The 11,987-nt window shown below is 62.8% G+C and overlaps 2 protein-coding genes across 10 annotated transcripts; one reads left to right on the top strand and one right to left on the bottom strand.

Annotated features, from left to right (window-relative positions):
• Nucleotides 1-386: 386 nt before the first annotated feature.
• Nucleotides 387-7,676, bottom strand: CSTF2 (cleavage stimulation factor subunit 2). Of its 6 annotated transcripts, none has more exons than XM_052813598.1 (15): nt 7,545-7,676; nt 7,289-7,367; nt 6,336-6,505; nt 5,893-6,029; nt 5,650-5,769; nt 5,392-5,547; nt 5,140-5,212; nt 4,757-4,819; nt 3,392-3,451; nt 2,634-2,775; nt 2,117-2,268; nt 1,540-1,817; nt 974-1,099; nt 711-836; nt 387-579 (listed from the first exon to the last, which is right to left on the bottom strand). In XM_052813598.1, exons 1-14 carry the CDS (start codon nt 7,600-7,602, stop codon nt 714-716), a joined length of 1,737 nt encoding a protein of 578 aa, XP_052669558.1. In that variant the 5' UTR covers nt 7,603-7,676; the 3' UTR covers nt 387-579; nt 711-713. The 6 variants fall into 6 exon arrangements, with proteins under 6 accessions (XP_052669558.1, XP_052669557.1, XP_052669561.1 ...); XM_052813597.1 differs by having other exon boundaries at nt 5,140-5,263; XM_052813601.1 differs by having other exon boundaries at nt 5,140-5,263; nt 6,336-6,626; nt 7,545-7,625.
• TRMT12 (tRNA methyltransferase 12 homolog) lies at nt 7,670-11,478 on the top strand. 4 transcript variants are annotated; one of them, XM_052813607.1, is made up of 8 exons: nt 7,670-7,771; nt 8,383-8,454; nt 8,628-8,775; nt 8,857-9,046; nt 9,135-9,285; nt 9,363-9,472; nt 10,326-10,483; nt 10,558-11,478. In XM_052813607.1, the coding sequence occupies exons 2-8, from the start codon at nt 8,384-8,386 to the stop codon at nt 11,002-11,004; spliced, it is 1,275 nt and encodes a 424-aa protein (XP_052669567.1). In that variant the 5' UTR covers nt 7,670-7,771; nt 8,383; the 3' UTR covers nt 11,005-11,478. The 4 variants fall into 4 exon arrangements, with proteins under 4 accessions (XP_052669567.1, XP_052669564.1, XP_052669565.1 ...); XM_052813604.1 differs by having other exon boundaries at nt 7,672-7,771; nt 8,857-9,472; XM_052813605.1 differs by having other exon boundaries at nt 7,694-7,771; nt 8,309-8,454; nt 8,857-9,472.
• The last annotated feature ends 509 nt before the right edge of the window (nt 11,479-11,987 follow it).

Consider the following 11,987-nt stretch of genomic DNA (forward strand, 5'->3'; position numbering starts at 1 on the left):
ACACCAGCGCACAGGCCAACTTCAAATGCAGCTCATGCAAAGGCAACAAATTCTGCTCAAGCATAGGCAGAGAAGAGGGGAAAACTACCCTCCCCGAGCAGGCCAGTGTGGTAAGCAATACAGCAATTGGATACGGAGCCCCTCCTGCCCGGTCGGCAGGGACAGAAAGCTGAGCTCCCTGTCCTGCCCTGCCCTTACACCCCTGTGAACAGCTGTGACCGGCACGGCACATAAAATCCCACGAGTAGATCTTGCCTTGGTGCTGGGGAGGTGGGAGGAAGGCGAGTGGTTTGGACTAGCCTGGAGCCAGGCCAGACTGTTCCCAGAACCCAACAGTCCCACTCCGGCCTCCACAAGAGACCAAACAAGGCAGTCGGAGACATGGCTTTACTCAAACCCTCCTCCCACTTTATTTCAAACGTCATAAAATATACACACAGAAAAAAGGATGAATGGGAGGGGAAAACATTGGGGGGGGGGAGGAGAAACCTCTCCCAAAACGCAGCATCAGCTCAGACAGCAACGGGAAGCAGCTGCCATGGAGCAGCACCTCTGTCCAGGCGGATGGCTCCTCCAGGGCTAAGAGAAGGAAGGGAAAGAGAGTGAGCCCCAGCATAAAGAGGAAAAGCAGGGTAGAGCCCCATCCTGAGCAGCTCTCTGATTTACTGATGGGGAGCAGGCACAGGCCGAGGCTGGGTTGAAGACATCACCTGTCAGGGTGCTCCCGTGGACTTCTGGATTTGCTCCTTTAGAATAAGGATGCTCTGCCGTTGCTCCGGAGGCAGCATGGCAATCTGGTCCGCTGTCAGCTGCAGAACCTGCATGATCAGGGCCGCCTGTGGGGAGAGGGGGGAATCAGAGACGTCCGAGCAGCCACGGGTTACCAGAGCCAGGAAGGGGCTGTCCCCACCACAGTAAGGCAGGTAAGAAGTGCCACTCCTGCTGTCTCACCCTTTCCCTTTTGTCCTCTCACCTTCTCGTGATCCTGGGGGGTGACCTGGCTCTGTCCAGGGCTAAAGCCTCCAGGCTGACCAGCTCCTTGGACCCCTGCCCCAGGAATGCCTCCTCCCTGCATGCCTGCCCCTGCCATGTTAGGAACCTGCGGGCACGAGAGAGGAGGTAAGGACCAAGGGGTCCCTGGACTCAGCCATACAAATACAGGAACGTAAAGCAGATGATCAGATGGATGCCCTCACAGCCTGAAGACGCCCAAGCGTGAAGAGAGACAGGCTACCGTGCATTTTACGTGCTCTCCTCTGCCTCCAAGTCCCGCACTCCTTCCTGCGCATCAGGAAGAGGTGGAGAGGGGCCTGAACCTCATCCTGTGCCCAGCAGATGGGCAATGCCTGGGGAGATGCGACGGATGCCCTGAACCCCTCAGAGAGCCACTGATCCAGGCCTTGTGCTTCCCAGCGGTGCTGCTCCGCAGGACACCCTCCCCTCTCTAGCTGCTGCAGAACGCGATCACGCCCCCCACCCAGCCCCAATCTACAAGACACCGTCGGTGCCCAACCAGCTGAGCAGAGGCGTTGTGTGTACCTGGCGGGGCCCCTGCGGGCCACTGGCTCCCATGTTAAGTGGCCCAGGACCCTGTATCCCACCAGGCATAGGGCCACGTGGGTTGGGACCAGGCCCTCGAGGCTCCAGGCCCCGGGGCTCCATGACCCTGGCCTCCATGGCCCTGGCTTCCAGCACTCGCGGCTCCAGGACCCGTGGCTCCAGGCCTCGTGCCTCCAGAGCTCGCGCCTCCATCACCCGGGGCTCCAGCCCTCGCGGCTCCAATCCTCGCGGCTCCAGCCCTCGGGGATCTCTTCCGACTGCAGAGGAAAGACAAGGCGAGCTGTTGAAGGGAGCAGCGCCGCAGGGAGCGTGGGAGCGAGCCCGCTGCCTCCTTTGTCTGGGGGCTAGCAAATGCCTGGAAGGTGCAGGGCTGGGGGCAGAGGAGACATGCCTGGAGGAAGTCCCTTGCCCCGTGGGACTGTCCCTCCTTGCCCCGGAGTCAGTCGCTTCACTGCCCAAATCCCCCTTCTACGTCTCGCGTCGGGGCAGCGGGCTCCACTCTGACTTCTTGTCCGTATGCTTTAAGCCACCCATTATTTCATGCCCCCTCTCTCACCTCGAGCATCCATCAAGGGCCCCCGCGGCTCTCCCATCAGTGGTCGGGGTTCTCCCATGGGTCCCCCCCTCATCTCATGGGGGGGGCCACGGCTGTCATGACCAGGCATATGGTGCATAGGGGCTCCCTGGTGGGGCGGCCCAAGGTAACCTCTGACGCAGAGAGACGAGGAGAGCAAAGCAGGAGGAGGAGAAAAAGCGAGAGAGTGTAAATCAGACGCTGGCTTGGCACGGTCTGGGCAGAGCGCTGGGATTGCCCCCGAAGCCGGCCGCAGGGGAGGAGGGTGAGGCTGGCACAGGGACGGGTGCTGTCGGCCCCATGCCGCAGGGCTGCTGCCATCACCCCGGGGATGCCCCGTCCCCGGGGAAACGGGCCGGCCCCCGCGGTCGGCAGCACACAGGCCTCCGACCAGGCAGCGGTGACTCCCGGAAGGCTGGTGCCATCCCTGTCCTCAGTGAGAGGTCACCCTTGGGCAGGGGACGGTGCCAAGGGCTCCTCTCCTTCCCTCTCCCCTCACCTGGGCTCCACTTCTCCAGTGACTGAGAGCAGGGTCCCTCCGCGAGGGTCATTCGGGGCATCTCCCAAAAGGCCTCGGGGCGGCGGGCCACTAGCAGGTAGAGGTCCACGCTGCATAGGGGCCCTCGGGTCTGGCATGGGCACTGCCAGGGAGACACACAAGAGCTCGTGAGGATCTGCATGACCAGCGCCGTGCTGAGACTGTCCCCCAGTGCTCTCGGGGCTAGGGCGCGGGGCGGCCTCGCTGCTCCCTGGCGTGCAGGCGGGTGAGCCGCGCTGACCACTGGGGGGGCAGCCCCTCGCACGAGGCCACGGTGCACCGAGGCCCCTTCCCTGGCTGCTGCTTTTATCCCTCTCTTTCCCTCTCTGGCTCTACCTCAGGCTCCTAATGGCACCAGGTGGCCAAAACAAGCGTGGGTGCCCCCGTGGCAATCCCTACGAGCGCGGGCATCAACACCCTGCTGACGTGGGGCCAGGAGCAAAGTAAGACGTGGCAGCGAGGTGTCAAAGGGGGCTGGATCCTAGGCAAGGGCCCTCTCCAAGCAGGCTCTCCTTTTCCACTAGTGGCTCTCTGTGCACAGCACTAGCCTGCTCTCTCCTCTGGCCCCGGAGGAAATCCTGCCTCCTCCTCTTAATCCTGCCAGGCTACACGGAGTGATACACCAGTCCCCGGCCCTGAGCATAGCTGGGTGAAAGCTGCTCTCTGTACACTCCACAACAAGCTCCATGGGAGGAGGGAGCTGGCGAGTGCCGGGATACCTTGAACGCGTTCGATAGACGCAGGCCTGGCAGGTCCCACGGGCGAGAGCTGCAGGTTCCCTGGGCAAGCAGCAGGAAAAGAGGGAGAAGAGCAGACACGTAAATAGTGTATGCACACATGCACTCAGCCTTGGGGACAGTGCTGCCTGCAGGATCGCTTCTGCTCCCTGAAGTCCCCCGGAAAACCTACAGAGAAGATGCTGCATGCTGCAGGTCTGGCTTTATCAACCTCTTCCATTAACGCCACCTCAGCCACCACAGGTGTGACAGCCAGCTTGGCACAGCCCTTCCCTCGCTCACTGTGTGAACGTGCAGGGCAGGAGGACATCCTGCCGAAACAATCGGCATTCTGCGGGGCCATGCTGCGCCCCTCAATGCACAGCCAGCCAGCTTCTGCTTCTGCCCCTGCCCACAGCTTCCCATGGCACTCCCCAGTGCCAGCTTTCTGTCTGCTCTCCAAAACCTTGCGGGTGCCAAGAACTACCAGGTTGCTCTCAGGAAGATGGTGCCCACCCCAAAGAAAATGAGAGTCAGCTACCCCTAAGTACCTAAGACCAGAGGATCTCAGAACAGGGTTGCCACGTTCTTGAAACAAGGCCCACGATACAAGTCAAGGCAATAGGGGCGTCAACTGCCTGCGTGCCTTATTACTGGGAGAACAGGAACACCTTGGTTGCGCTAACCCCGGCGCATGGCTTGATGGGGCAGCCACACAACGTGTGAACCGTAAGGAATCCGGCTCCGGGGCTGGGCCGTACAGACCGTGCCTGCGGAGGGAAAGCCAAGCCATCACTCACCGGGAAATTCCCTGCCAAGCCTTGCACTCACTGTCACAAGCAAAAGCGAAAGCCCAGCTCCCTCTGCCGGGCACGGCGCAGGGAGCACTCGCAGAGGCGGGCAGACGTGGCGGCAGCACAAGCTGCTTCCCAGCACCCAGGCAGCAGAGGAGCAGGACAGGGACCAGAGAAGAGCAAGCTCTGCCTGCCCGCACAAGCACAGGGACAGACATGGGCTCACAGAGAGATGGAAAATACAGGCACGTCCCGCTCGGTGGGGCTCTGCGGGGACCGGCAGCTCTCCTGGCTTCCAGGGCTCATCTGCATAACACGGCGCAGAACAAGCTGGGAGCAAACCGGTGCATGGGTTGGGGCCCTGGAAGCAGGAGAGCTGCTACCACAGCCTTGCGCCTAAGCGAACAAACCCGGGTGCAGCCCAGCGCTGCAGGAGCTGCCCCAGATCCAGGGACGGCAAGGCTGCAGGTAGCTGGCAGGGGCTCTCGGCGCAGCACTGCTCAGCACCCGTGGCCTGGGCCCTCGCCGCAACGAGGCTCACATGACACACAGCACTAACCCACATCCGTTTTACCTTGTCCACGCTCCAAGGGGACAGGCCCTCCACCCGGCATCCCCACCTGCGGCTGCATCCCACCTGAGAGGGAACAGGCAGAGATCAGATACCTCCTCCTTGGCCATCCCTACACAACTAACCGATTCCTTTAGCCCCAAATACCTCCCTCTCTCCCAGCTCCTGGGGGAGCATCTGGAGGTTTATTTTCTTGGTGTTGGTTCCCCACAGAGATAAGCCAACTTTCTGGACCGCTGCTGGCGACAGCCACAACCACAACGCATGGTTTGCGACTATGTGTGCTCTCACGGGGCCAAGCCCTCTAGTTAGGGGGAAGGCAGAGCGGGACTGTCCGTAGGACCTGTATGCCCAGGGCACGGTTCAGCCAAAACCCACACACTCACCTCCTGGAGCCATGGGGCCGGGGCCTGGGCCCTGTACAGGGGCTGCCATCTGTCCTGGGGCCGGCACTCCTCCCTGCATGGGCGGCTGCATCAGAGGAGGAGCGCCATTTACGTGCATCCCACCCTACCCAGGAGAGAAACCGGACCTCAGGGAAGCCCCGTCACTCGGGCAGGCGCACCCCAGCTGGGAGAGCTGGAGCCGGCAATGCCCATCTCTACCCCGCACAGCACGTGTGTCGCATAGGCTCTTACTATGGGCTGCGGCTGGGACGAGGGGGTATTCTGCGGGTTCAGCTGGGCATTTGGCCCTGGCCCAGGCCCCGGTCCCGGTCCAGGCCCTGGCCCTGGCACTGGCTGCTGGTTGCCTGGGATCAGAGGAGGAACGCTGGTCTGGCGATGCAGGATTTTCTAGGGACAGAAGAAGGAGAAAGGAGTTCTCTTCCACCTGCCCTCCATAACAGGCTGCCACCGATACCCTACCGACCCCGGATGAGGCAGGAAGGGACAAACCAGTGCGATCTCCGGGTCGACGATCCTCATGACGACCTGGGCCTGCAGCAGGGCGTAAGCCAGCTGGGGGTTCTGGAGCAGCATGTTCCTGGCTTCCTGGGGGCTGTTCTGGACGCACAACTGAGAAGACACACGCAGATCAGAGCTCGGGCAAGGCGCGACAGGGGCTGCGAGGGCACGGGCATGGTGGTAGAAGCTGTGCTCATGCAGCAAGCAGGGAGCGCAGCCCTCCGCTTCACTTACCTTCATCTGCTTCATCAGCTCAAACATCTGCTCGGGTGGCAGGCTGGCTACTGCTCGGCTGATGGACTCGGGGGCATCTTCAGGATTGACAGGGTCCCCGTAAGGTGACTCTATGATGGGTGCGCCTGTGCCCAAGCCTGCAACAGAGTTTGTGACCTCGTATGGCAATGTGGAGTGGCCGTTTTTAACAAGTTCATTAGAAAGGAAGCACCATGCCATTACAGGGAAGGGGAGGCGGTGAAAACGGGGAGATTATCTGGGAGAGAAAACAGAGCTGAGCCCATCCATCCCTCTGCAAAACTACTTGCTACGTCGCTTGGAGCAGGTCAGCTCCACGAGGTCTCCACCTTGCCAGCCTCGCGGAAGAGGCACGCTTTGTAACACTGAAAAGGCCAGGCCCAGCATGACATCAGTGCACTCTCCACCATGAAATTCAGACTCACTCTTCAGCTCCTCCTTGTTCTTCTCACTGGCCGCATTGTCAACGCGCAGGGCCCTCCCGCTGAACTCTCGCCCGTTCAGGTTCCGCATGGCACTGAGGGCCGTCTCCTGGTCTTGGTACTCACAGAAGCCATAGCCCTTCGGCTTTCCCGTCTCCCTGTCATACACCAGCCTGCACAGCGAGGAGGAGAGAACCACCACGGCTGAGGGCAGCGCAGGCATCGAGCAGTGCGCAGTGCCCGCAGCTCCCCATCAGTTGGGAGGGAGCTTTTGGGGTACACCACACAGGAGCGCTGGGGAGCAGAGTGAAGGCACCAGAGTCAGATCAAGGTGCACAACAGTCAGCCCTAAGCCAGAGCGAAAAGACCTCCTGGATGCAGGCCGATGGGTGTTCCCAAAACTCCATTATGCTGGAAGGCCACCAGCGCAAGCGCTGTGCTTTCCATGACCCCACGAAGGCAGCTCTTGGGGGCACAGGACTGGACTGGCTGCTCCTGGAGCTCCCAAGCCCTTAATTGGGAGCTCTCTGAAGCCTGGTGCCAAGTCAGGAAAACATCCCTGCAGAGCCACTGGGATGGGAGTGCTCTACACTCCCATCTCTTTGCATAGAGCCTGACCGGGACCTGAGGGCTTATCTGCCCCAGCCCCACGCCACAGCAGGGCAGCTGCCTCCAGCCCGGAGCAGCGTGCCCACATTCAGGCTGTTGCGCTCGGGCCGTTACGCTCTGCATCTCCAGGCGACCTCGGCACAGGATCTCCGTGCCTGCACCCCAAGCACAGCTGCCACAGCCTCCCAAACCGCCCAGAAGCCGCACTGCTTTGCTCCTGCCCGTCGGAAGGCTGGCTCTGCGCAGCATGCCCCTCCACAGCCCCCGGCCACCCGCGGGGCTCGGGGCTCGGTTTGCCCACGCTGCCTTCAGGAACCGAGGAGGGGGAGACCGGCAGCCATTCTCACCTAAAGCTGACCACGGGCCCAACCTCTGAGAAAATGTCCTTCAGCTGCTCCTCTGTGGCTTCGTACGGGATATTCCCCACTGTGGAAGAGAGACAGTGGTCGCCGGTCAGCGTGGAGGCCGAGGGCTGCGCCGGTACCGGCCCGCAACGGCGGGAAGGACTCGGCCGGCCCGCCCGCCCTAGCCTTCATCCTCATCCTCATCCTCATCCTCACCCCCGTCCCCGTCCCCGTCCCCGCCCGCCCCCGTGTCGCTCACCGAAGACGGAGCGCAGGGAGCGGTCCACGGCGGGGTCCCGCACCGACAGCCCCGCCATCCCGCCGCCCGGGCCTCGCCGCCGCTTCCGGTCCCTCGCCCCACGCCATCCCCCCACTTCCGCTTCCGGCCGCTCCCGCAACAAACATGGCGGCGGCGCGGCGCGGCGGGGAAAGCGCTCCGACGGGAAACACGGAGCCACGCCGCTGACCGCCTGCGCGCCGCGCTCGGTAGGAGCGGGGAGCGGGGCGGTGGGCGGCCGGGACGCCCGGTCGGGGGCTGCTGGGTCCTTGGGGAGCCCCTCCCGGGGCAGCCCCGCGGCCTCAGGAGTGCAGTCCCGGGCACCGGCCCTGAGGTACGGTCCGCCGGGCACCGCACTCCCAGGGCACCCCATCCCCTGAGGCACTCTGTGTCCCGACACACCAACCCTTATCCCCTGGGCACCCCACTCCCAGGGCACCCCATCCCCTGGGCACCCCACTCCCAGGGCACCCCCTCCCCGGGCACCCCATTCCCTGGGCTACCCCGTCGCCGGGCACCCCATTTCGTGGAGCACCCCATTCCCCCACCCCAGAGTACCCCATCCCATGGGACACCACCCCCCAGGGTATCCCACCTTCCAGGGCACCCCATCCCCGGTCACGCCATGGCAGCACCAGGGCAGCCAGCCCCCTGCCCCGGGGTGCAGCCGGGGCTCCGATGCCCCCAGCATGGCGGTGCCAGGGACCCCCACCAGCCCCCGCTCCCTCCTGTCCCTTGCGAGCCAGACACCCTGTGCCCGCCTGGCAGGTGGCCGTATCCCTGCCAGCCGGTGACATCCCTCCGTCCTGGGACTTGGCAGGATGGAGGCCAGGGATGTCCCCATCCCCGTCCCTGCGCTGGCCACAGAGCCGCGATTCGCCCAGCGCCTCAGGTGAGCCTGCAAGGGGGAATGGGAGCCCTGCGGCTGCTCCGGCAGGGTGCAGGCAGGGCTGGCGGGGAGGAGAGCTCGGAGGGCCAGCCTCACACCCCGGGACGGGGGTCTCTTCCCTGTGGTGGGGTGGGCTGCGGGGCTGGGGAGGGCCTCACTGTGCCTTGGCCTTGCAGAGAGCATTTGGAAGAGGAGCAGCTCCTGGACGGGCGCTACCGGCTGCAGGAGGTGCCGGGGGGCCACGTGGCCCTGCCCGTGGTTGAGGAGAAGCTCTCCCAGCTGCGACTGCCCCAGGAGATACCCTGTGGACTGGTCCAGATCCAGGTTGGGAGAGACCCCCCCCCTCCCTGAGTCCCACCATGGGGCGGTGGGGTCTCAGCCCCACGTGCCACATCCCTCCCGCAGGACCCCGTCCCCTCCAGGGCAGCCCGCCGGCAGACGCCTGCCCAGAAGCTGCGGGATGAGCTGCGGCAGCTGCTGGGCAAGAGCTGGTCGGAGAAGCTGGAGCGTGATGTGCCCCGTGCCTGGCAGCGGCATGGGGATCTGGTCCTGCTGAGCGAGGATTGCTTCAGGGCTGCGCCGTGGGAGAAGCTGGGTAAGGGGGAGCAGGGTCTGCCTGCCCAGATCCTGCCCGCAGAGCTGTCCTGGCTTTTCCCAAAGCTCCGAGGACGGGTTCGTTGCAGGTCCAGCACTCTGGGAGACGGTCGCCTCAGCTCTGGGTGCCTGTCGGCTGGCCAGGCGAGGACGGGTGTTGCCGGATGGGATGCGGTCCCCCAGTGTCACCCTGCTGCTGGGCCAGGATGGCTGGGTGGAGCACGTGGACAACGGGATCAGGTAGGCAGGAGCCACGGTGCAGGACGCAGCCGGTGCAGGGAAGGGGCTGCCCTCATTGGGCCGGTGATATCTCCCAGGTACACGTTCGATGTGACCAAGTGCATGTTCTCACCGGGCAACATCACAGAGAAGCTGCGCGTGGCCTCGCTGCCCTGCTCCGGGGAGGTCCTGGTGGATCTCTACGCAGGTAACGGGGATGGTGGAGGGATTTGGCAGGGCAGGCTTGCGGAGGCAGGCAGGCAGGCAGCCTGAGAGCAGTGATGCAGGTACCGATGGCATCCAGGTGGATGTGAAACATGGTTTCCAGCCTGGACTGGAAAAATACCCAGGCTTAGAGCTCCTGCCCTGCCTGTGAGCCCTCAGCTAACCTGGCACTGCTGTTCCTCCTGTGTCCTTGTTGCCTTTGGACACTTGGGATGACCTTGCACTCAGGCTCTGCAGAGCACTGCTCTGTATCTAGTGCTGGTCACGGGAATCATTGGGATCCAGGAGAAAGATTTGTCCTCAAGATTGTTTCTAAAAAGCTCCCGTAGATGTCCTGAGCCTGTACTGATGCACTTTCTTGACAAGCTGGCGCTAACTGAAATGTCCTATGCTGTGAGATGACTGGGGAGATCACATCAGGCATTTGCATGTCAAGAGAGCTGCTGTTTTGTACTTAGGGAAGTTAATGCTTTCAGTACGTGCCACACAGAAAGGCAGTGGCACTCACAAAACTGCTCTGGATTAATTAAAATTAATGGTAGTCTGAGCACTTCTGCACTGAGTGGAAGCAGGGCAAGGCAGGTCTTGAGCTAATGAACAAAGACTGAAGGTAAAATAAGCTCCTCTGTAAACATTTTTTCAGACAGATTTTGCTTTTGCAGAGGAGGGAGGGATGAATTTCCATTTTCCCAGCATCTGGGCTTGTTCCAACCCAGAGCAAAGCAGATTCAGAGAGCTGGGGTGGCAATCCACATCCCACCCTGCCTCTGGGGAGGAGCGTGGACCCCCGGCGGTACCGGGACCCTGCCCTCAGCACTGCCACCTCCTGCCCCCAGGCATCGGCTATTTCACGCTGCCGTACCTGGTTCACGCAGCGGCTGCCTTTGCCCACGCCTGCGAGTGGAACGGCCATGCCGTGGAGGCCCTGCGCAGGAACCTGGCACTGAACGGCGTGCAGGACCGCTGCCACATCCACTATGGGGACAGCCGGCAGGTGAGCAGTGCCGCCCAGCCGCAGACCCCCCCCATCCCTGCGTGCCATCCCCCTTATCTCCCCTCTCCTTCCAGCTGGAGCTGCAGGATGTAGCGGACCGGGTGAACCTGGGGCTGATTCCCAGCTCGGAGGAAGGCTGGCCGGTGGCCTGCCGTGTCCTGAAGAAGGGCACTGGTGGGGTTCTCCACATCCACCACAACGTGGAGACTGTCCCCTCACCGGCCCCTCCGCAGACCGCGGTCCTGCAGGCTGAGCAGGGGTCTCTGGAGGGAGCCGGCTCTGATGGAGAGGTGCAGCACCCAGCGGAGGATGGTGGGAAGGAGACACTGGCGGCCAGGATCAGACCTGAGTGGCAGAGGTGGGCTGAAGCCACGGCGGCACGGATCCGGGGGCTGCTGGTAGAGCTGCACGGGCAGCCGTGGCGCACCAGCATCCTGCACATCGAGGCAGTGAAGTCCTACGCGCCCCACGTGCATCACCTCGTGCTGGACCTCGAGTGCCGGCCGATGCTGCCCACCTAGCTGGCCACAGGCCCCAGCATGGCTCCAGCTCGCACAAAATGCTGATGTTGGAGCATCGGTGGCCAGGAGATGCTACCGTTGCCTGCTGCCAGCCTGGCTGCGCTTTACGTCCCCTCGTTCCCGGGTGGCATCACTGCCCAGCAGTGCCTCCCTGTCCCCAGGGCACGGAGGGATGCGCTCCCATGGGAGATCTCTCCAGAAGCTGTATCCCAGCCTAGGATGGGGTGAGCTGGGACCGAGAGCGCCCGGAGTCCTGCCCCGATCTTGGAAATGTGGTGGCACTTTCAGCCCCATTTTCACACAGGAGAGAGAGCCACGGGGCTGAATAAACCTCAGATTCCTGCCGGGCTTCGTTTCAGCGAGTCAGGGGCAGGCTTTGTGCTTGTATTCACCAGCGTGCTTTTTTATTGTACTGGAAACAGATCTGTTCACCTCGGTTTCTTCTCACCTTTTTGCAGAAATAAGGATGTTTCCTACCTCTCTGGTTGGTGTCCAGTTAAAAAGTGAACACTGGTGCAAGCGTGGGGGTCTGGCCTGGGGACGCCAGCTCCCAGGGGAGTGTGTGGAGGGGCTGGGAGAGCAAAGCCTCTGCCTGCAAGCCCAAAGCTCTCTTGCCTGAGCATCGTGTGGTTACCCCTGTTCCAGAGAAACCCCTGCTTGGGGAGGGAGCTGACACTGGCCTTTTGGTGTCCCTGTGGGTTTTCCGCTGTGTAGGTGTCCTGCCTCCTCCCGCAGGGCTGGGAACCTCTGGCTCTCCCTGTCCTGTGGCAGGGAGCCCTGGGGCGCAGCCGAAAGCGTGGGCAGAGCTGCATCCTCGTGTTTGCTTTGGGGCTGCTCCCAGCCGGCCTCCTATGCAGCCCCGCTGTCCTGCGTGGCGAGAAGCTGCCTCCCCACGGATGTGAACCCCACACCTCGTCCTGCCACATGTGCTCACCGTTTCCCTATTGCCTGTGCTGCTGCGGGCAGAGCGTGAGGAGCCCTGC

The sequence above is a fragment of the Harpia harpyja genome, chromosome 18, assembly GCF_026419915.1.
Source record: "Harpia harpyja isolate bHarHar1 chromosome 18, bHarHar1 primary haplotype, whole genome shotgun sequence".
In the NCBI taxonomy this organism is placed as follows: domain Eukaryota; kingdom Metazoa; phylum Chordata; class Aves; order Accipitriformes; family Accipitridae; genus Harpia; species Harpia harpyja.